This window comes from Cyprinus carpio, chromosome B9, assembly GCF_018340385.1.
Source record: "Cyprinus carpio isolate SPL01 chromosome B9, ASM1834038v1, whole genome shotgun sequence".
In the NCBI taxonomy this organism is placed as follows: domain Eukaryota; kingdom Metazoa; phylum Chordata; class Actinopteri; order Cypriniformes; family Cyprinidae; genus Cyprinus; species Cyprinus carpio.
In genome coordinates this window covers 120,068-143,734 of record NC_056605.1, presented here as the reverse complement: position 1 = coordinate 143,734, position 23,667 = coordinate 120,068, and the positions used below count along the sequence as shown (strand labels likewise).

The window sequence follows — 23,667 nt, the reverse complement described above, 5'->3', positions numbered from 1 at the left end:
GTACCAGCAGGCTGTTTTGTTCTCATCTTATGCACTGAATGTGTACGAGATTGTACTTGTCGGTATGTGTTCTGAAAGGTAAAAGATAATTTACTGACACCAAGCTGCAGAAAACAAAGAAGAGTGTTCTGTCTTTGTCTACATGAAGCTTGAATGGACAACCACGGAATCATCTATCATCATCTCTTCTGCTTGGCTCTGTCTGTCTGAATGCTTTCCTGTCATCTTTTTGCTTTTATTCTCTCTTTGCCTTCATGCATTGAGCTGCACGTCAGACCAGTCTGGTCATGGATTTATTACTCTGAAAACAAAGCTGAAATTATAGTTTATGATAAAGGATGGCTTGTTTACATGCTAAGGCTGCAAAAATAACAGTTTTTAAATATCTATCATGGTTTGTTTCCTTCCCGAGTTAAGTAATCAAATTAGCTACATATATCTGGCAACTGCAGAGAAAAGTCTCCAAATGAAGATAATTAAAAGGACATATGCGACTGTGGTCTTGCAAAAATAAATAATAAATAATTTATATACTACTACTGTTTTTATTTGAATACAAAAAGTAATTATAGTAGATATTTAATAACAATTAACATAACTTTCCTATTTGAACATGTTTAAAATTGTATATTTATCCTGTGATGGCAAGAGCTGCATATGCGTATCAAAAACTGTCAACATGATGTTCCATAAATCATTCTAAGGAGATACAATTTCTTATTATTCATGTGATACATTTGTGCTTGCTTAATAATTTGTGGGAACCAGTGATTTTTTAAGGATTCTTTGATTAATAGAAATTTAAAAGAAAAAAGCATTTCTAATATTTGATGTGCATCTTGCTAAATAAAAGTGTTAATTTATTTAAATAAATAAATAAATAAATAATCTTACTGACCCCAAACTTTGGATTCTAGTAGTGTCTTATATACAAACAGGCCCACTAATCGTTGAAATTAAAGAATGGTTGATAAACTACAAAAATATAATAAAGTAATGTCAATCGAGTTTGTCCACCATATTTAGTAGTAGAGAAAAATTGTAGTAAGAACCCATAATTCAAAAACCTGAAGCCCAAACAGGACACATTCTCGACAGATGTAATTTAAATTCCTTTAAAATTTGCCTTTTGACTATGGTTCAATTCAGGTTTCATAGTTCATTTTTACACCCACATCATATGCAAAGGAGGTTAAATGATGTGGTTGAACAAAAAATTTAATTTACCTGAAAACCCTGTTGAATGCTTAAAGCTCTATCTAAAAAGAGCTTTAAGTAAGACACAAAGAAATATATCTACAGCCCGATGAGATTTTTCACACTTTCAGCCCTGAGGACATTGAGGAAAGAGATAGAGAAATGGACTGTCCTCACAGTGCCCTGATGCTTGTACCAGCTGCCTCTAACTCTTTGACAATGATTTACGCTCCACTAACTTCCTGGCAAATGATCCAGCAGCTGACAGATGACCTGTACAGAGATAAGTGAAGTGTATCACACTCTGCTATTTTCTTTTATTTCTCCAAGGCTGGTTGCAGCTCAGCTCCTCTGTCTTATTCATACATCAGTATCATAACTGAAAGTGAGCACCTTCATGCAGCAGGAAATAGAACATTGATTGTAATAACCGGAGAAGTATTAAAGGGCCATATCACATCATATTACATGTTTTTATAATTTGTCATATTTTCATAGATTTCCCACTCTTTATGTCTGGCTCTTTCTTTTATTGATACTTCCCAGCCTCTCATCTTCCTTTTGGAATATTAAATACTCCTGTGCCTATAAGAAACATCTTTGCCATGTAAACATATGTGACAAAGTGTACACTCATGAAAACTGATGTTTACAAGTAAGCCTGCAATTCTTATCCATTACAGTATAATGTGGAGGTGTAGGCAGGGCAAAACATTGAAAAGTTTGACCGTCAGAAAAGATTTTTATGTTTTTGAAAGAAGTATCTTATGCATTTTAAGGCTGTATTGGATAACCAAACAGTATAATATATCTAATATGGTGAAATCTATTTCAGTTTGACATAACTGCAATTCTAGTTGTAAATATATTTTAAAAACATTAAGAAATGCGCCTGGGCACAAAGCTGAATTTAAAAAAAAATATAATAATAATAAGATTGTTGGAACGGTATTTACTGTCTTTGGCTAAATTCTGTTGGACAGTGTTTATTATTTCTTTATTGTGCACAAGGGTTCAGATGGGGGCCTGTGGTTGTTGCTCTCCATGGTCCTGACTCCCAGTCTCTGCATGGTTAAATGATGCCTAAATGGATTCTGCACTTCTATTCATACGTCGCCGTATTAAACGTTATGGTACTGTTTTAAAGTCCATTGATCGTTACTGAAATTAGTCACTTAATTCACCAACAATCCACTTCCAATACTGTTGGGGTGAAGAATGCATGTTATTAAACTAAGTAAATTTCACCATCCTTACTGCTTTCAAACCTTCTGCTCGATCCACACTTGGCTACTGCAATCTGACTGTAGCTTAGTTTCTGTGCTGTGCCTTCGTTGACAACTTCAGAAAAGGGCGTATGCGCCAATATATTAAGAAGTATGGCCGAGGTGAGGGTTTAGCTTCTCTCTATTTTTCGGGCCATTGATAAGTGGCTATTTACCTCGCAAACGGTTACAAGTTCACCGCCCAGTGCTACTGTAAGATCAGTGTGAAATAATGTCGCTGTTTAAGGAGAAGGGACAAGGCGCTTCTATTGAGTTTCAAGTGCAGATAAAGGCAGCTAGCCATTAGTTAGTGGTGCGTAAACGGTAGGGAGAGGACGAAGGCAGCAGTTCATTGTCGAACAGTGGAAATCGAGGGTTAAGATAGCCTTTCTCTGTAATCGCAACTCAATGTAGTGCTTAAAGTAGTTTTCTCCATGCAGGGCGCCATGCATCCATATTCCATAGAAATAAAACGGGACTATTACATTCCAAAACTCTTCACAGTAAACAGCTCAACCGGAATGTTTTTATCATTAAGGACTGATTATGTGGGTTACCTGCACACACACAAATGTCAGTCAAGCACGCTGGTCTGGAAATAGATAATTGTGTGTTGTACAGCTGAAGTTGGCATGTTAAATTCACAGCTGCTGTTTGTCTCTGCGATGACAAAGACCATCTGCCTCTGAGCCTCCAGCTCAGTTCAGTCAACCCATTGCATCGTGGGAGCCCAGATAAAAAAGTGCAAAGTCACCTGATAACACATTCTTCCTGATAAATGACAACGGGCGGCGGAGGAGATGCATAACCCGCTGATACCACTCTGAATGAGAAACAAAGGTCTCTTACACTTAATAAGACTCCTGCCATTGTTTAGTGCCAGCAAACTCAGGCAGAGTCCAGTCTCACAGGAAGAAGTGTACCGAGAAACAGACGTGTTCTCTCGCTTTACTTTTTCAGCCAGACTGTGAAATAGTCTTTTGATGTACTGGGAACTTTCATGAATTTCTGAGAGGCAGTGGAACGTTTTCCACTTTTTGACCCAGTGCTTCAGGACAGGTTCATTGGTTACGTTTAGTTTTTGCCCGTTTAAGGTCTTCAGTTTTATAAGGAATGATGAATTGAATACAAGGAGTTCAAAGGACAGATAGTGTTGAATGTAGACTATTCTATCTGTTTACCGTATAAAGTTGATATCTTCATATTTAAAATAATGCTTACTGATGACTCTACCTTCTTAACACAAACATATACGTTGGAAACAACTTTTGTCCTTTCTATATTTGTTTAAATATCATTGCCAAAAATAGTGGTTGTGTCCAATGCACCCAGATACCGGTTGGCTGAGAAAATTTGTTGAATTTGTTATAAAGCAATGGCAAGATCAATAATAATTATGATGATTTAAAGCCAAGGTAATGCTACGCTGTGTATTGAAAAAATCAACAACCAATTTTTCAGATTTAGCTACAGTAGTATTTAGAAATAATGTATCTATCTATTTGGGATATAATTTTAGACCTGCCATGCACAAATAAGCATTTATCATTAAATCATGAAATACTTTTACAATGAATAAAAATCTAAATATTATTTGTGAGTAAGATATATTTAGGGTGAGAATTGTATACATTATATTTGTTCCTTTTGTTTTTATATATGCATCCTGTCTTGTCATTGAATGTTTAATTAGTGAAAATCAATTTAAGTTCCAATTATGTTCGCATCTACCAGATTATGTGCTCACTAAATATAAAAAAACAAAAAAACTTGGTTTTTTTTTCTTTTTTTTTTTTGACACTTTTGATGTCTGCTTGTTTATTTATGTCAGGCTTCACAGAGTAATTTTTATACTCATTTTATACCACATATGCATTGTGAAAGCACATTCAAATAAACAGGTGAGACAATAATTTGAAAAGTGGTTTTAGACATATTCTATTGCATTAAAGTCCATGAGCGTGATCTTATTTCCATGTGTCCCCCGATTGGCCAAGACCCTCAGGCTCCCAAAACAAAAAAAACATCAACAATGGATCTCAATACCAAGACAGTATTGTTGCGATAGCAAAAAAAAACAAATGAGAAAAAGAAAAAAAAAAAGGAAAATCCTAACATAAAAAAAATGCATAAGAATGTAACTGGAAAAAACAACAAAAAAATCAAAAAAAACACAAGAAACACAAATTTAGCAAAAACTGACGCAATAAACGCCGTCTGAACTTCTGTGTGATGTGTGTGTGTGTGTGTGTGTGTGTGTTTGTGGTGGTGTGTGGTTGTGACCTATAGACCCAAGACATGTGAATTAACAGTGTGTAATATCTTGCTTTGAAGATACATATGGACAATAGTTATATCTCGCCTATTTTGGCTTTCCCTGTTTCATTTTCACGATTGAATGTACCTTTTGTATACAAGTGCAAGGTCATAGTCCAAAAGTGCCCCATCATTTACATTATGATACTTGACTATTACTTGAGTTTTAGAGTCATGTTTACCACAAACAAATAATGTGGTGGCAGATAAAACACATGAACGTAAAACACTGGACTTTTATGTGCTGGTTTGTTAAATGTGTCAAATACATTGTTTTCAGGAAGGGTTATAAAAAAAACTATATTCTAAATTTGTTTCGAGTTTGGTGAAAACACCCGATTACTAAAAGATCAGCCTGCGATGAAATCAGAGTATGTGTGCATTTATAATATTCTCTCGCTTGCATCAGTTGTGCCGCAGCCCACTTTTCCTGCCTGACATGCAGCCAAATGGGGTCCACATATTCGAGCCTTTGCATCCTCACAAGTGCCTACATTTTCAAGTACATCAAGACCACCATTTGGTTACTTGCAAACTGGGAAAGTGTGGCACCAAAGAACTCCTGATGACCCAGGCTGAGGCAATAATATGACATGGTTGGTAGTTCTATCCATGTTTTTCCCAAATCACTTGTTACTACATAGAGGTCATAAAGGTTGCTGGATGCCCATTTCCAGATTCTAGATGTAATACAAAGAAAACCCATTGGGATGTCCTGGCGGGTTCAATCACATGTACACAAGTTATTAAATGTATTTAAATAAATTCTATTTACGTTATTATTGGTCTGGGAAGTTGACCATATAAACAACATGGACATGAACTTTAGATGCGGAAAAACACCCTGTGTGAATTGTTTTGATATCGTATTGGCTTGACTAAAATGACAGAACATGAAGACTTCGAAGGATGACATTGGATGTAATGTTCTGCTTTTTTGTGTTTTACAGATGTGGTTCAGGATTATCGGGAGATGAAGGATAAGGCAGACCATCCTCAAATACTATCCAAGTTTTGACGCTCTGAATTTGTGTGCATGACTGCTCGATTAAATATCACTCTGCAACTTGTTTTACCACCACTTCCGCCGCACAGATGATGCTCATTAAACCACAAGCACCACCTCCATCAGCCTGTCAGCAGTACATCTGCTCTCGCTCCACAAGAGGGACCGCCCAGCTGAAAACTGAGAATTGCAATTACACCCACTCACGTATTGTTCAGGAGAAACAGAATTATACCACTCTTCCCCCCAAAGTGCAATGTCCTGACTGACAGTTAGAACAGTCCTGCCGCTTCGAAGCCGTATATTTGCATCGCTTAAAATGTGTCACTCTGTTCTTATTGATGTGTAATCTCATCCGCGATCATTGCCAGTTCAACAGACCTTTTATTCGGGGTCCTCAAATCGATCACCCAATCAGGCTACATCTGCTAATTGAGTACTGTAAACCATCCCCCTGCATGCTGCTGTCTAAGCTTATTGTGGTCGTTGTGTTTGCTAGCCATTTGCCTGTTTACTAGAGTGGTCTGTGCTTTTTTGACAATAGCAGCATTTGTGTTGGTATAAGAAGTGTGTCATTGGGAACAGGGCTATTTTTCCCCCTATCGGAGGTTTGGGGAATTTATATTTCACAGTACTGGGGTTGTGATATTGAACATCCTCCGGGAGTTTAGCGGAGAAATTTTGAGAAGCCCATCCATATAGAGAATGTTCTGGCAATTGGGGTATATTACTTTTGTAAGGTGCCTTTTAGTTTGACGTTAAAGAAAACATTACATATTTGTAATATTTTAAACACTATTATGAACGATTAATCAATGTACAAGTTTCTTTAAATATACACTACTGACACAGAATCTTTTGGTTTTTAAATTTAAGTCAGATTTAACACAGAATTTCATGTGTTTAATAATTGGTACCTTAAAATCATAAACATTGTTTGGAACACCAAGGATTATTATTTTTCAATGAAAAATAGATAGTAGTATGGTTTGAGTGCTGTGTAAGTTTACCCTGTCAAAAGTACTATACCTACAAATTTGAATCATAAATGTTCTCTTTCAGGTTTGTATACAACGCTTTAGATAGTGGGGGGTAGAAAATATGGTTAAATATTTTTCCAGCGATATACAATAATACTAATAATAGCTTACTTTGGCTTGTAGTTTAGTAACAGATATAAAAAGCTAATTTACTTTGCAAAACAACATGTGTCTTTATTAATGTGTGCAACTTAAGATTTTACAACGGTCTTTACAGCATGCCTTTATATTTGCCTTGATATATACAGGAGTGTTTATTTCTGCAACCAGGCCTTTAACAAACAAGTTTGGAGAAAAGGAGAGAACTTACTCTTAGTTTCGAATAGTGCTTATGAAGGACTTAAAACTGAATCATGTAACTTCTCGATTTAAACAAGTATGCCAATATAAGAATTATACTAGATTGTTTGTTAGGAGGAATGGTTTTGTGGTAGTAGATGCAAGCAAAATGAACGTCTCCTGCAGACCAGAACAATAGAGATTAGTAGACGAGTTGGGAAGACAAGATGATGAAGGCAAGAGGAGAAAATATGTTTAGAGAGACACAAGAAGAGTTGATAAGAGACTGGAGAGATGTGCCACATCGATAACATGAGTTGGAGAAGGAAAGGAGAGGTAAAGAGAAATGGAGGGCAGAAACAGAGAAAGATGAAGTAAAGAGGAGGTAAGAGAAAGTATGAGGGCGATGTAACTGGTGCTGTGTGAAGGAAGGGAGAAATGATTGTGGTTAATAGATTTAGAAAACCAGGAAAGAGAGTGAGAAAGAGGGCATTTAGGAAAGCACAGCAATATCGGTGTGATAAAATCAAATGTATTTCAATGGCGCTGCAGATAAATCATAAATGTGTTTCCTACTGGGCATGCAGGCTTGCTGGGACACTTATGGCAGAAGTCACCGATGGAGAAGGCCGCCCTGAGGGCCATGTAACATCATCTGCATGAGAGGCTACATGCAGAATACACGCTTTAGACAAAAACAATATAGAGAAAACCAGAGATCATTATGGTTGATGCTAGGAGATTAACGGCTTTTTTGCTGGATTAATCAGATATTTCACAACATTGACATTACTTCTAATTCTAATGAAGTTTAGTTATTAAGTTTCTTGTATAATGATTCCCAATCAAACAGTGCATAACATTGGATTTTAATGACTCCATTTAGGGTCCTATTTGGCTGTATGTCTCAAAACACATTCAAGCACTAATAAACTATGTATTATAGTATATTCAGGAAATATTGTTTTTTTGCATGCAAAAAATTGTCTAATCATTGATACAACAGATATGGTCATTAATAGACCTTAAGAGGATAGGATAGTTCAACCCAAAAAATGCAAAATGCTGTCATGAATTACAAACGGTCACGGGGCCTCATGTTTGTTCCCAAACCTGTACTACCGTTAGTTCGTCTTTGGAAACCAAATTAAGATATTTTGGATAAACATCCCAAGAGCTTTCTTGAACCTACCATAGACAGGCAATGTAACGGAAATACATTGATTGAAATTATAAATGACTATAAATCCTGTTTACCTGAAGCACCAACAGAAGCGTCTTCCCAACCCTGCACGTGCAATAAAGGAGCTGCCTTCGTCACTTGACGAAACATAGAAGACATTGTCGCCAAGGTTGGTTTCCTACAATGGGTTGTTGGTATTAACCCAGCATTCTTTTGTTTCCTGTTGGTACAAAATATCCTGTTATATTTGCCGTTTGATAACACCACAGGAGAAAGAGGGGGGAATGACTTTATCATATGTCAAATCCCGTTGACACGAGGATTTAGCAGTAACAATGTACTGGGCAACAGTGGTATTCACGGAGATCGAAGAGAGAGGGAGGACGTCACGTTGCCCCACCGAGTTTTCACAGAACAGTCGACACTTTCCAAAACTGTTTTTAATGGAGGGTTGTTTTTTACTGGAACATTGGGGGAGAGAAGAGGGAGAATGAGAATGGAAAGGAGAACGAGGTCAGTGTGTCGTTACACAACAGTCAAAATCCATTGAATCCCCTGTACCTCTATTGTCCTCCACAAGGAATTTTTTCATTCTGAAAAGGGAGAAAAAGAAGAAAAACGCCCTTCTTAAGTTTCATGGGGGTGGCACCAGGACCATGACGTAATGGAAAAAGATGCTGTTTGGGATTCATGGATAGGTTACAGGGACTAATGTTGTCCTGCTACCCAGTCCCACCATTGACCCCTTGTGAACATTAAATTGGTGTTGTTTTTTTTGTTTGTTTAATTTAGTTTAATTGCACACCTCCTAATGTTTATAATGACATATCTTGGAAACGATACTATAGAGAAACCACCTGAGCAAGTGTCTCCTTAGATCTCTATTAGATTAATTTACTGAGCGCTAGTTTTCTTAGTTTTGGGTTACATGAGAAAAAATAGCTGTGCATGAGGGTGAGTAGATGATGGACAAACAAAAAAAATTGTACCAACCTAAACCTTTTTCTTTATTTAATTTATTTGTAATTTACCTTAGTTATGGCTCGTGTGCATTTGAATCTCAAGAAGCGGGAGCTTTGCAAATGCTCAAAAGGAGGGTAGTGAGGAAGAAGAAGTGTGTGGGGGGGCAAAAGGAATCGCTAGTTAAGCAGGAAACGCCGGGCGAGGATTTGATATCAATTAGTAATCGCTTTGTATCACTTCAGCTAGTCCAAAAATGCAACAAACCAAAGCAGTAGAACGGCTCCAGCAGCAATTCATTCTTTTCTAATTACTTCCAAATGTAATCCATGTACTTTGTATCCATGGTTCTGCATCAAGGATCCGACTATTGGTATTAAATTTTGGTCGATTTTCTATATCAATGACAGACAGACGAACATAGACAAAGGAAGGGGAGTTGGCTCTTTGGTGTGCTTTGATGTTCTTAACTGTAATCGTTCGGTGTTGTATTTGTTGGTCTTTGGTGCAAGCTGCGGTATCGGACCGCGGTGTTGAATCTTTCGACAGAACAATGGTTGTTTAAGGAAATGAAAAGACAGAAGGTCGTAGCCTTAACCTGTTCTAAAATTACACTGCAGCTTTACCATCGGAGGGAAATTAATGGACATCACGACTTCTCTGAGGTGACTGACAGTCAGCTGCACGGGTTCCGTACCTGCGGGTTGAAGACCTTTCCCATTCAACACAGTGTGGTATCACCATGGTGAACAAGCCTTTCGAGGAAATGAGAAGGGAATAATTCTAATCTCCAACCAGTTTCAGCTGCTTCGATAAAGGATGGGTGCATGTGCCGTCTTTCTGGAACTGGAAAGTGTGAAAATAATGAAAAGTGTCCCCTAGCTGCTGCATCAGAGAGTATGGTGTGCTTCACATGCAAGCTGAGTGTGAAAACTGTGCCCTGTTTCTGTACTGCAGCCCTAAACGAGTCAGATTCCCTGTTTATCAGTATGTGTCCCACGTAAGACCGCTCTGAAAAGGCCTTTTAAACCATACGCAAACGGATATAATTCATAACGTCCATCTGATAAATAAGGGGACCCTTTTTGAAAAGCTCGCCGGGGAGAAAGACGATACCATAGCTATCAATGCAAGGGTGGTGGTTTAAGTACTTTGAATATTTTGAATCAGTTATATATCCTACTTTCTTAGGAGGCTGACACCTATTTTGGAGGGCCAATCAACTGAAGGATGGCACATTGTTTATATCTGTTTACATTATATTCCCATATGAATTACTATGTCTGTATTGAAAGATGTTTTTTTGCTTGTAATCTATTAAAACATGAAAGCTATACAGTAAATTACTACTAACAAAGTGTAAAGAGGAAACAAGGGAATCAAACTTTTCAGAATGTTGACATCATCCTAATTTTAGCTAAATGTTTAGTGCATTACTTATGTGCACTTCTGCAGGGACAGGCCTGTGGAGAATTTTTGTAACCCATTCTCAATGGGAAAGATGCCCAAGCAACATTGCTCCAAAAAAAGTTGCCCGGTGTATCATCAGCCTTAGTAGCTACATTTATATTTTGAATGATTTCAAATACTTTTGCTGCTTAACTTAGTTTTCAAAAACTGCTAATGGCAAAATGCCAAATTTTTTCATCTTAACAACTTAATTTTGATTTTCGGAAATCCCAATTTGAGTTTACCTCATGCCAACTCCTTTGGCTACATTAATAATTTTTGCTAGTAATTGAATCGGGGCAGGGCGGGTTATAATGCTAGCATGCTTTGCTTAGAACTGATTTGAAATGGCAAAATGTAAAGACTTTATTGTCCAGTTACAATTTTATTTAAACCATTTCTAACTAAAGATGGGGTCCTGATGTTCTTTAATCTACTATTTAACATGATTAAAAATGCTCTTTCTAGTTGGTAAATGGTTAGTTGGTAGTAACTAGTAATTTTGACACAAATGAAATGGACCATGCCATGGGCAGACATAAAGTCATGTTGGGACTGCTAATAGGTTCTCTAAAGAAGGAAAAAATTTGGTTGAATGTAACCTAATTGATTTGTGTGGAATGCTATGGCGTGATTAAATCACGTAAATTCAAACCACTTTTTTCTGTATCCTTTATTCTCCACAGCTGCTAGAAAAAGCAGGAATAAAAAAAGATTTAGTGCTTCCTTAATGTATGGAAATTGAAAAAATAACATTAAAAAATATAAAGACTTTTGTTCTTTATTACAAATAAAAACTAGATTCGCCCTTGTTGTCTTTGTAGCAAAGCATTTCAGAGAATAAGCTATTTCCAGCCCCAACACAGAGGGAAAATGCAATCATTTTATGGCAGCATGACTCATTCGCGATTCGTTCCGAGCTCTGACAAATACCTCCGGGAGTTATTAATATAGTCAGGGTCTTTGCAGATAAAATGTAAATCTCAGGCAAACGTGGCAAGGCGCCTGAATCAAATGAGACAAAGGTGGACTGGGGGCTACATGAACCTTCTGTCGCTCAGGACAATAAATGTGCTGTTTGTAAATGTGGGTCATTCTTGGGGCAGAAGGGGATTTCTATTAAAATGTATTTTGGGAAATACAATATAATGATACAGGCAGGCTCGGGAGAATGGGAAAGTGGATGAACAGGAATCACACTAGACACAAAAAGATGAGCCGTTCACGGTAATGGTGGGATTAAATGGAGATTAGCACACTAGACGGGTCAGGGAGACATTGTGATTGATGAGCCGTGACAGGAAGTGGCAAAATGGCCTCCAAGGTCACAAGAGAAAGTGAAAAGAAAAAGAGCAGAGTTCATTTTGGCTTATAACCATACAGTAGAGCCGAACAGAAGTCACACACTAAGAGAAGTTTGAATTTCTTCTGCCAATAGATGACAGAATAAATTATAACCGACATAGCATATGGAGAGTTACAGTCCAGGAGATGAGAAACGAAAATGTAACGTATGGAGAGAAAGATAAGACAGAGACAAGAAGGGAACACTAGAGGCATGTATACAGTAACTTGGGGGGAAAATAGACTCATTTTTTCAGCAGCTGCATCTATGAGGAGTTTAATCCCTTTTCCGGATCATGGATCTTACGAGGACACTATTTTCTTGACAATAGTGAGCTTCATTTCTTGAGTGCCACTAAAAAACGAACCGACTGCAATCTGTTCTGGTTAAAATCAGTAAAGCATCAACCCTCAGTGGTGCAGAAAATACCATCATAACAGCAGTCTCCAGCTCCCAAATTACTGTAACTAGCTAAGCCTGAACTCCTTGGAGACAAACCTCAGTGTTTGAAATGTAAACATCTAAGGGCTTGGTTCTTTATAGAGCTTTCAATTCTTAAAGGCTCATTTATCCTGGGATCCATCTGCAAAATCCGCTGAGGTTGTTGGTTTGTTTGACTGTCTTTGAATAGAAAGTGTAAAGGAGCAAGAGGAGCTCCACTGGGCTTGAGTCTAGAGTTTGTGCTGGAGCTGGAGGTGTTTTGGAATAGAAAGATGTTCACATTTCTTTGTTGATGCCCGTAACACGTGGTAGGGCTTATTTTTGGCCTAAAAGCATAAGCGTTGAGTACATGTTTGCATTTGTTTTGCCACCAGTTTCTTAAGATGTGTTGCAGCTGGTTTTAGGAGACTACTAGTGAATTTTCTGACTTCGATCTTGGTTTAAAATGTTTGGAATTTTTGAGTTTCGTGTGTTCTGATCACAAGTGGTTAGCTCAAAATACAGATGCCACTGGGGCATCTCCATTGTGTGATAGAAAATATGTGAGTACATTCACATTATAGTGTAATGCCTAATGCACCTGGATAGTGAAAGGACTGCCTACTCACATCAATCATCAGTATACTAAAACAAGTGTTAGACCTTGCTTATGTCATTTACACTTAAATTTAAGTCATTAAGCAGATGCTTTCATCCAAAGTAACTTATGAATAAGGACAATACAAGCAATCAAAACTAACAAAAGAGCAACAATAAGAAAAAACATTAGATAGAATAGAAAAAGAATAGAGAACGCTAGTGTTAGAGGGTCCATTTTAAATAAAAAGAAAAACATGTAGAATAGAAATAGAATACAGGGAGTGCAAGTGTTAGAGGGTCACTTTTTTAAAAGAAATAAAAAAAGAAAACAAGCAGATGAAATAGAAATAGAAGTGAAGCGACATACAGCCAAGTATGGTGACCCATACTCAGAATTCGTGCTCTGCATTTAAACCCATCCAAAATGCACACACACACACTGTGAACACACACCTGGAGCAAAGGGCAGCCATTTATGTTGCGGCACCCGGGGAGCAGTTGGGGGTTCAGCGCCTTGCTCAAGGGCACCTCAGTCATGGTATTGCCAGCCCAAGACTCGAACCCTCAACCTTAAGGTTAGGAGTCAAACTCTTTAACCATTAGGCCACGACTTCCCCAAATAGAATAGAGAGTGCTAGTCTTAGAGGGTCAAGTGTAGATGGAAGCGATGTGTTTTTAGCCATTTCTTGAAAATGTCCTGCTTTAAAGAAAATAGTGATCCTTTTAAATAATTTTAGAGAAATGCATATACATATATTGGTCCTATACAGGCACATGATAAAGTATATTTTTACATAATAAATTTTTAATGATCTTTTTAGGTACATTTTAGTTGATGTTTCTTTTTTATCTTCTTCTTCTAGCTTAGCTTAAAAGGATAGCTTCTTTTAGCTTACTTTTTTGGCTTTTTTTGCAAAGATATATTTTAAACAGTTAAGGCTCTTTTTATTGTATTTTTATGTTTTTCTTTTAAAATAGTTTAAATACTTTTTAGTAAATATATTTATAAAACTTTTTATTTTAAGGCTTTTTTGGTGAATGTATTGTTTTAAATAATTTTCTTTGTAAGGATCTTTTTAGGTTCTTGTCACAACTTTTATATATTAAAAAAAAGACATAACCAGGGATTTATTTTACTGTTTATGTATACTGTATTTTAATTTGTTTATTTTAAGGACTTTTTTTTTCTTTTTAGCTTAGGTATATTTTTAAAATAAATTTTTTAATGTATCTTTTAAAATTATATTTACTGTACCTTTTAGTAAAGGTACCTTCAAGTCATTTTACTCAGTTCTAATGTGTAAAGGTTCCACCTCACTGACGTGAGATTGCTAAGTAGGAAAATCTCTTGTGAAAATGCTTTCATTTGTTTTCATTTGCTTTTCGTTTGTGCATTGGCTGTTGGGTGTTACAAGGTCCCTGGTGGGCACATGTTGTTAAAGGCCAATATCTAATTTGGTTTAGGTCTCTGAGCAATGAATCCATATTTCCTTTGAGTTGAGAAATGACCTTTAACTTGAAAAAGAAAAACAGAAAAACTAGTTGTTTGTTCTACTGAGGTGGAAAATCTCACGTCGTTCTTACTAAATCATTCATCGTCAAATGAGTTCATAAGATCTGCTTCAGGGAAAATAACATTGCTCTTTTATAAAACAGACAATCAGAACAAAGTGAATGAAACGTAACATTTTTATGTAAGAGAACAATTTAAACTAGTTTCTGTCATATTTTATGCAGTCCCTCTCTGGAATAGCCTTTAGCAGCTAGCTCTTGTTGTTTACCAGAAGCTTGTTTTGCTCTACTGATTTTGGATCTTTTCTAAGGATCAAACTGGAGTGAAAGTTTGGCACTGTGGTGCCAGTGGGATTAGCGGGGCCCGATAGCAAAGACTGGCACCCACAGTGCTGGAACATTTCAGCTGCTCTCTGTGCCACCCCCTGATGTCTGGGACTTTAGATGGAAAGACAAGGTGCCAGGATGTTGCTGCTCGGACAGTCTCAGTACACTGCAGCAGGGGATGTGCTAGAAGAAAGGAGAATGTAATGGGGGGCTTAAAGAATATTTGATATAAATTGTGTAATATTTTATGTAAATCTACATCAAATGTTTTATTCATATCAGTAAAAGGAAAAAAAAAAATGTTGTAAGTGGACTTGAGCAAAATGTTTGTTAAAATTCCAGATTTATCAATATCAGTTTGCACTATGCATTTATGGTACCAAAATAGTTATTGTCTGACCTGACCTATATATATTGTTTTTTGTTTTTGTATATTGCAGTATTTTATGTGGATATTGAATATTTAACTTTCGCGTGCTCATTTTCGTCTATTTCCTTGCCTTTGTTTAATGCTTAATTCAAGTTAATATTTAAAAACACTAATAATTTAATAACACTGTTTAATGGACTGTTCAAAATAAAGGTTCCAGCAGGAGGTTTCTGCAGTGATGCCATAGAATAACCATTTTGGGTTCCCAACGAAACTTTTTTTTTTTAGTGTAATGAACATTTTAATAATCCAAAGAACCTTTTTATACTGTCAAGAACATTTGCTCTATGGAAAGATTCCATGAATGCTAAAAGTTCTTCGTGGAACCTTCAATGGAAATAAATAACATTTATTTTTAAGACTAATATTTAACAAATCTCTGCCTAAATTCACTAGCATAAGACAACTGATTTTAGTTCAAGTCTGTTATTTTTTTAACACAACAGTATTATGAAGGAGTTAAATCTAGCAGAAATCTGCAGGGAGTCTTTTCACAGCTAGGCATGTAAGAAATCTACGGAGCCCCGCATATTACATGCAAGAAAAAAATAAATAAATCGTGCGCACAATTTAGCAAATCGAAGGGAACGCACTAGTAAACCGAGGGAACGCAGAATAGTAATCGAGTGCACGTTTTAGTACATTGAGGGAACGAATTAGTAAATCGTGCGCACAATTTATTTATTTTTTTTCTTGCATGTAATATGCGGGGCTCCGTAGATTTCTTACATGCCTAGCTGTGAAAAGACTCCCTGCAGATTTCTGCTAGATTTAACTCCTTCATAATACTGTTGCAACGAATTAGTAAATCGTGCGCACAATTTATAAATCGAGTGAACGCAATAGTAATCATGTGCACGTTTTAGTACATTGAGGGAACGAATTAGTAAATCGTGCGCACGATTTAGCCTACTATTTTTTCCTGCATGCCATGTGCGGGGCTCCGTAGAAATCCTTACAAAATGCTTTTATTTTTAATCTGGGGCATCTTAGAGTCTAATATGAGATTGTGGTGTAGGGAAGGTCATTCGGTGGGTAAAGCACTAGTTGCTGTGGCCACTAATGCAAATGTTCATTTCATCCTCGAACGTGGTCAGATCCCCTCATCAAGGCCGGCTTCTTAGCTTGCAGAAAGTGACACTTTATTGACTGCCCATCGACCCCTTAGCTGCTGGAGATGTTTTTTTTTTCTGTCTCTTTCTCTCTGTCCCTTTGTGTTTTTGTCTCACTCGGTCTCTGTTTATGTCTCTCATCATTCATCTGTTTTCGAACGCTCTCCGTCATTGTCATGTTTACTTTGTTGTTTTGTTTCTTTCATTCTTTCTCCATGCTACATACCACAAATGCCATTTGATGTTTTCCTCTCATTTCTCGTCATCCTCAACTCTTCATCTCTTTTCCTTCCCCTGCACTCTTCTTCCATTATATATCTGAGAGCGGCTCCATCACGAGTGTTATTATGGGTGCCATCAGGGGCAGATCATAGTCAGAGCCGGAGATCAGCACACGTGTTAGTTTGTGTGGGAATGTAAGAGGCTCTGAACCTCGCAGCACTTCTCGTGGGAGAATAATGGAGAGCTTTAGAAACAGTACAGCTGTATCAAATGCTAGTGAAATGCTGCTTATGTATTGGGTGTACATCTAATGGACAGTATATGTGATCCTTTCTGTGGTTTGTTAAATGTATGTGTGTTTATTTTACACGGTTGACCCGCGATTGTAGTGACCTAGAGTGAAACCGATTCGTAGATCTTCTGCTGGGTCTTTTAGCGCTCAATGGAAGACTTTCAGCGAGCAGCACTTAATCTGGTCAAAGCTGGGAAAAAAAGTTTTAAGACCTAATTCCTTTCCTAATTCTTCTTCCCTAATCCCTTGAAGAAGGGCAGTCCGTTTCAGGCCTCCTTTCCTGAATTTCACACATTGGCTCTTACTTCTCTTGCCAATTCAAACCCTCATCTGGCTTTCAAAGCGCTCTCCAAAAGCTGTCAACCTGTGGAAGAAAAGGGCCTCGGGAGCACTCCACAAAATTAGACACCTTCGCTCTGCGCCACCGTCGTCAGCGGATTGCTGTAATTACATGTGCAAATGGGTCATTGGCAAGGTCTTCTATGCTGTCAGGTGTGGATAGAAGAGGCAAAGTGCCAAAGGGGTTTTACGACATGCTTTTCCCAATGGCACTGGGACACTCAAACTGCCTTATTTGTGTGAAGTAGGCTTTAATGGACCCAGTGTGGTGAAGGCTGAGTTGATGATCACATGATTAGAGCATTAAGAGCCTGGAACCATATTTATGAGACAAGATTGCAGGTCATATGTCAAAATATACATCCTTACAAAATGTTTAGACATTTATTAAATTTTTAACGATATTTTTTAAATATATGTTATAGTATTCAACTACAAAAAATGAGTTGTCAAGTCCTCAGAGAGTGAAATATTAAGTTACCAACAATGATATAAAAAAAAAAGATCCTTTGGATTGAGCTCTAGTCGATTGATAAAGCACATTCCTAATGTTGTGGCACAAACACTTTGTGACACACCATATAAAAAGCCATAAGCAATGTGTTGAAACAGAACACCCATAGCGTCATTCCATAATTTTAGAAATCATTGCCAGGAAAATAAAAAATAAAAAATCACATTACTGCAATACAAAAGGAGGAACAAGGCAATTTTCATCACTCTGGAGATTCTCTTGAGAAAGTAAGATGACTTTGTGGCTCATGCGTAAAACTTAAATGTTACATTCACCATGTAGAAGCGGCATCATTAGCTCATGGAGATCAGTGGAAATCCAAAGATCCTCTTTCAGGCTATCATCTTTCCACTGTAAGCATTATGCTTCCTACATTCACTATTGATTCAAAGATGTAATGTGTCCTCTCCATCTGTAGAGACTCACTTGACCTTTGTGTCCCTTAAGAGCTCAGCTTGTTCTTGTGTGGTGGCAGCTCTTCTGGGAGCAATGGATGCAGGCTTTTCTTTCATTACAAGTTTTTTTTTTATTATTATTATTATTTTTTTTTTTTATTGTAGACATTATTGTATCTTCAAAATGCAAAATAATATACATGATATGATTTGACCTTTTGGAGTCCAGGGAGAGCTTTCTCATTATTCTCTTTGTTTACGCAACTGTTTAACTGTGATGTTCAAAACCCCTTCCATTTCACAAATGGTGTGTGTGTGTGTGTGTGTGTGTGTGTGTGTGTGTTTGTGTGTGTGTGTGTGTGTGTGTGTGTGTGTGTGTGTGTGTGTGTGTGTGAGTGTGTTAGTCTGAGCTGCTTTTCACTAGATGACCCTGGAGTTACAGTATCATCCATCCATCCATTCAGTCATTGTGTGCATTGTGATAAATACCACTCAAAACAATCAAGTGGAATTCATTTCCATCTCATGGCTCATACAGTATATGAAGCAAAACAATTTATTTTGTGCAAATGGGCTAAAAACTAATGTACTCTGTAGAACAATTATATCTATGAGCAAAGCTAAGTTAGATAATATCTGTTGGATAATAGGACTAGATAAGGTTTTCAGAGAATTTGTCTTTTTAATACTCAATTATGCACTAAAATAAACATAAAATAAGAATTGATAATGGGGATAGAAAGCATTTATTTTATTTTCTTGTGCTTTTTCACACACTACATGTGGGAAATTATTATTGTAGTTATCCTGGAACACAAAATGTATAAATTTGTTTCAGTGATTTAGCTAAAACTAAGAAACAATTAGTTATTATTAAATATAGAAAATATTTTTTATCTAGTTTCTTGGTGCTATTTTCACTTCACATGTGTTCTCAGTTCAACTACAGCTTCTCTGACCCAGACTGGAATGCTACGCTCATTGTTGCTACATATTTGTTGTGAAGGTCAGTTTCCATACACTGTGCAGGAGATGGGTGGCTTCATTCATCATCTGTCTGACAGCGCATGTTGTGCCCTAAATCCACCCCCACCTTTCTCCTTAGTTTCTGCACAAATAGGTTTGTCCCATTAAGAGCCATTTTCTTGGACGCTCACCATCTGTCTTCTGTTCATTTGAGTATCACCTTTCCTTTCACCATTTACAGCAAAACCTATTCCTCTGCTCAGTGTGTGCTCAGATTGCTACATCTGAATGTTTCATAACCTTAAATGTCTTTGCGTTATACATAAAATCACTTTAAAGATTCTTCATTAACAACAACAACAAAAGACTTTAGATTTCTGTAGACATTTTCCACAAAAAAAAAAAACAGATATATTAAATCAATCATTGACCTTTGGTTTTCGCACGCAGCATAGATATTCTCAAACAGGACCAGAAGCAGGATCTTTTTGGCAGTGGTTGCAGAATGAAACAAGAGGGGGTTGGTGATCGACTGTGTTTCTGGTCAGGGAAAATCGATTCAGAGGGTCCGTCTAACCGGGAGATGGAGATAACTGTTACTGCCCCTTCCCTCCGACACGTCTCTCATTTCCACACCCTTGGGTCCATGCAGACACACCTCAGGGAGAAGCTGGGTGCTGAGTAATCAGATCCGGTCATGATGCTGTGTTTAGAGCAAAGCTTGATCTATTATTGTATGCTTGTAAAATTAATGTTAGCCATTGTGTTCACGTTAACAAAATAAATTCAAAAATTGATTTGTACTTTTTGTTGTCTCGCCGGTTGTCTTTTTTGCACCTTCCAGACAGTCTGTGTATTAGTGGTGGGTATTTTTTAGTGACTCATTCTGCAAGTTTTTTTTTTTTTCTTTTTTTTTTTTTTAAATGAGTCTTTGAATTATTCTTTCAAGTGAATAGCTTTTTTTAATATTATACTGTTAATATTGACAGATCATTATACTATTGTATAAAAGCAGTTGTACTGTTGGTCTAAATATTCAGGACAACAGCACTCTCATGTGATATTGCTCAATTAAAACAGTTTGGCATTCAAAAACACTGAGATTTATTTAATTTTTGATTCATGAGCAACACGGTGTCAGTGCAAAGTTTGCATTTGTGTTTTTGTCATCTTCACCAAAATTTAAAAAATAAAGAAATCAATAGAGCAGAACAGTGACTAAAAACACCTGTGACTTATTTTATATTTTATTTGTTCTTGTTCTATCTTTTCTTCCTTTTATCTGCCTGACTTTCTTTTCTATCTTTGCAGTCTAAGTTTTAAAAATAGCACCTCATAATGGAGGGTCAGGATCTAAAGGGGAACGATGATCCTCCGAGAAGGAGACGTAATTTAAATTCCGTGGCGTACGCGATTGCTTTTCCCCGTCCACTGATGAGGGCAGATATGCGATAGCGAGGGGCTTTAAGCTTCGGCTCCTGGGAAGCCTCTATCACCGGGGAGCAGGAGCGGCAAATCAGAAATCATCATGATGAAATGAGGGGCGAGGCTGAGGAAAGATCAGTGGGGGATTTGAACTTCTCGTGAGAGCCAGAGACAAAGACTGAATGAGAATTATGTCTGTCCTCTGTCTCTCCATCTATTTATGAATGTTTGTGTCGGAGAAAGGGACGGACTGTTATTGCCTGCTCATCTCGAACCCTTAGTAATATTTGTCAGACCTTTGGTAGCTTATGCTGTCTTGTCTTGTCTTTATGTATCCAAGCAGGGAACGAGGGTTCGGCGGAGAATGGACAGAAGGAGACGTCCACCTGTGACATTTGCCAGTTTGGGGCCGAGTGTGATGTGGATGCTGAAGATGTCTGGTAAGCACAAAAAACAGCCTGTCGGAGAACTAATATCACAAAAACAGAATAAAAAAAGAAAGATGCCATATTTTTTTTGTGAATTTAAATACAACTTGGTTATTTTAAAGGGACAGTTCACCCAAAAATGAATATTGTCATTATTTTCTCACCCACATGTCATTCCAGACCTGTATGACTTTATTTCTTGGCAAAACACTAAAGTAGTTATTTTTAAAAGAGGTCACACTGCTTTATATCATACAATGAACAGTACTATTGTGAAATATCATTACAATTTAAAATTACTTTTCTATTTTAATATGTGTTTTAAAATGTATTTCTGTGATGCAAAGCTGCATTTTTCATCTGCCATTACTACAGTTTTTTAGTGTCACATGATCCTTCAGAAATCACTTTCAGACAAACGGCATTTGTTTGAAATAGAAGTATTTTTAACATTATAAATGTCTTGACTGTCACTTTTGGTGATTTAAATCATCCTTGCGGAATAAAAATAATTAATTTCTTTAAAAGAAATCCAGTGTCTAAACTTTTTAACTTTTTTTTTTTCCCAGTTAACTTATTTTTCTTTGATGTGAATAATTTCTCTGGTCAGTAACAGACAGGTTGGTTTGGATTGATTGGTGCTGTCAGTAGTAGGATATGGAATATGGGACACTGGGTCAATATGGGATATTTTGCCTACTTCAACAAATCTCAGTTCTTTTAATATGAACTTTAAGAACTTGCCCAAAATAAATGAGCTAGAAACAAGGCCAATTATGACAGTTTCATCATCGCTGATGAATGGCCGCTTAGCTTCGGCGCTCCAGCAATGAGAACTCATTAATATTCCATAAAAAAATAAAAGGAAAACCTCAACATCCACTTTGTTCTAACAACATCTTCATGCTATATTCAATAAGAAACGGTTATCATTTCTAGAGAATCTGTTTGAGTTGTAAACATGTGAAAAAATCATGACTCACATGATATATTTAAAATCCACCCGAGGATGTGCAAAGGTTTTCGTTACCCTGGGCATGAGTGAACAGCTCAAACTGCCAGCAAGAGTGAAGGAGACTACCCTTTAATCTTAATAGAAGAAGGCCTCTCTTCCTCCCTCCTGCCTATCTCTCTCAGGGTGTCTGAAGGGAAATACATGTCGGCCTTGGCAAAGACAGCCTGTAGATTCACTAAAGATTCAACAAGCACTGGCTGGAGAGCTGGGGTGTGTGGAGGCATCAGAATGAAACAGCCCAGCCTCTCCCTCCTCTGAGATATCAGCACGATTTGAGGCATTTATGCCTTAGTCATAGGGATGGTCCCATGACAGGCCCCTCGCTCTGATACACTTGACTGCAGATGACTCACTCACCTCACTGTTCCTCTTCCAAAAACACTCTACCTCTCTCAGCAGCCCTTCTTTTTTTAGTCTCGCTCCATTTTCCCATCTTCCTGTGTCATTTGAAAGGATTACTGAAAAAAACAAACAAGATGAGTGATTATGAATAAAATCAATGCTATAAGCTGCATTAATAACATGTCTGTGTGTGTTTGTGCACTGATTGTGTGTAGTGACAAGCACCGGATTTGTTTGGATGTTGTTTAGGGCCCTAGTCATTGATTGTGTGTAGTAGAGAGAGAGAGAAGGAGATAGAAGTACTATTGAGTTCAGTAAATTCGCTAAAATAGGATGTATACAATACCTCGCACACACAATTATTGTATAGAATAATGTTTCAATTACACTGAACTATTTTCAATTCTATTTTTAATATGGAATGAATTAATCTTCATAATCATAAACTATAACCAGCTTTTAATTCAATGTAAACGTTTGTTGCTTCTCTCTGGTCTGCCCTTTCACAGGAAGGAAAGATTAAAAACATTTAACACATTTAGCATATACATTTTACTAGTATCAGCACAATATCAAATAAATAATCTGGGATGGAAGGGTTTTTTTGTTTGTTTGTTTGTTTTGTTTTTGTTTTCAAAAGATTGTATAGGTTTGACCTGTGTGTACATACAGTATTTATTTTATTTGTGCAGGTCTAAAAAAGTCTTAAAGTCTTAAATTCGATTTTAAAAACTCTTCAGATACTCTAGACAGACAGACAGATATTGGACTTTACTATGGTTAAAGAAAGGCAATAAACTGGTTATTTTTCCAATTATATGTTAAATATAATTACTGAGGAATTATGAGAGTTTATACTGAATATATGTTTCATTAAAAAAAAAGCATAATACAGAACTTTTAATTATAACCAGCTGGAAATACATGAAGTCTCTTATTTGGATGGACAGATGAATGGATGGATGGATGCAACTGCAACAAGTTAACACTACTAATTTAAATCAAACATGTGAAACATTGGGATCAAAAAGCCAAAAACTCCTCATCTATCCTCATCAAAGATACAAAACAGAGACTTATCCTCACCAGGTAGAGACTCAGTCATCATAATCCTGCTATTGAGAGAGAGGGGGAGACTAAAGTGTGTGAGTAAAGAGCAGCTGGACAGACAAGAAGCCCACAGGCCATGCTGCAAAAGTTTAGATAACAAAGAAACCACATGGCTCTTACAAATCAATAAGACATATCCCCTCACTCAACAAGATAAACACACTCACACACATACAGA

The 23,667-nt window shown here is 37.0% G+C and overlaps 1 protein-coding gene across 1 annotated transcript in view; it reads left to right on the top strand.

The window, feature by feature from the left end:
- LOC122138396 (tomoregulin-2-like) overlaps positions 1 to 23,667 on the top strand; it is a 65,254-nt gene that overhangs the window by 34,589 nt on the left and 6,998 nt on the right. Inside the window, exon 3 of the mRNA XM_042730537.1 lies at positions 20,782 to 21,034. Coding sequence (XP_042586471.1) covers positions 20,782 to 21,034 — 253 coding nt within the window. The remainder of the gene's footprint in view (positions 1 to 20,781; positions 21,035 to 23,667) is intronic.